The 1,009-nt window shown below is 43.7% G+C and overlaps 1 protein-coding gene across 1 annotated transcript; it reads left to right on the top strand.

Moving 5' to 3' along the window:
- Positions 1-557: 557 nt before the first annotated feature.
- On the top strand, positions 558-902 carry LOC106321965 (the record flags this gene model as incomplete). The annotated part of the gene is made up of 1 exon (XM_013760173.1): positions 558-902. A coding segment is annotated over exon 1 (345 nt), but the record flags the coding sequence as incomplete, so codon positions are not given.
- Between the last annotated feature and the right edge of the window lie 107 nt (positions 903-1,009).

Below are 1,009 nucleotides of genomic sequence, written 5' to 3'. Positions count from 1 at the left end.
TGATCGATCGATTAGGTAATCCCATCGATCGATGCGGATACCCAATCGATGGATCGAACAAAATCTCGAAAGCCTTTTTATAAACGCATCGATCGATCCGTATTTGTACAAAAACGGATCGATCGATTACTAAGATGGCCCAATGCGTAACAAAGTGATCGATCGATCGGGATATCCAATCGATCGATGTGGATACCCAATCGATGGATTAGATTGTGATCGATCGATGAGAGTAACCCATCGATCTATCGACAATCTGAATTGTTCCTCGGAATTTCCTCGGAAAATCTTGTATGTTTTTTTAAAAATGCATCGATCGATCCGTATTTGTACAAAAACGCATCGATCGATGCGTGTGCAGGAAACAGAATTATAAGGAAAAACCCGACCTTTTTGGATCAAAACCTCAGAACTCTCATCCCCTCCGATTTCCCCTAAAATTCGACCCCCCCTTTCTCTCTCTATAATCATCCGATTTGAACAATTTTGGGCTCTATTCCACTTGATTTTTCGAGCTCTACCCGATTTCTAAACTCGTTTTCACCCTAAGACAGAGAATGAAGCGCACAAAAACATCAGCAAAGAAGAACACACAAGAAGAGGGTTCGTCTCAGCGAGAGAAGCAAAGTCCAAAGAAGTGGGATAAGTCTGCTACCACCCACTACAACGACATGAAGAAGGTAGCCGTTCGGGCTACACAACTAGCATGTCCTGAGACGATGACAAAATTGAGAATCAAATCAGACATTGAAGGGCTGTTCCAGAACATGGGTCTAGGCCAACTATGCAACCTCAACGAACCCACTTATCCGGAGTTGGTACGCCAGTTCATAGCATCCGCATACGTCAGCCATCCCGATGATAGCCACCAGGAAGGTTTTCTGGCATTCATAGTGCAGAAAGTATACTTTGAGATATCTTTCACAGACCTCTGCGGACTATTTGAATTGAGTGCAGGGGAAAGGACATCTGGTCTTTATTGGACTTCAGAGCTGTTGAACTTCTGGGA

Source organism: Brassica oleracea, unplaced genomic scaffold, assembly GCF_000695525.1.
Source record: "Brassica oleracea var. oleracea cultivar TO1000 unplaced genomic scaffold, BOL UnpScaffold04231, whole genome shotgun sequence".
Lineage (NCBI taxonomy): Eukaryota > Viridiplantae > Streptophyta > Magnoliopsida > Brassicales > Brassicaceae > Brassica > Brassica oleracea.
Note: the sequence above shows the minus strand (reverse complement) of the source record. Positions and strands in the feature narration are given on the sequence as shown.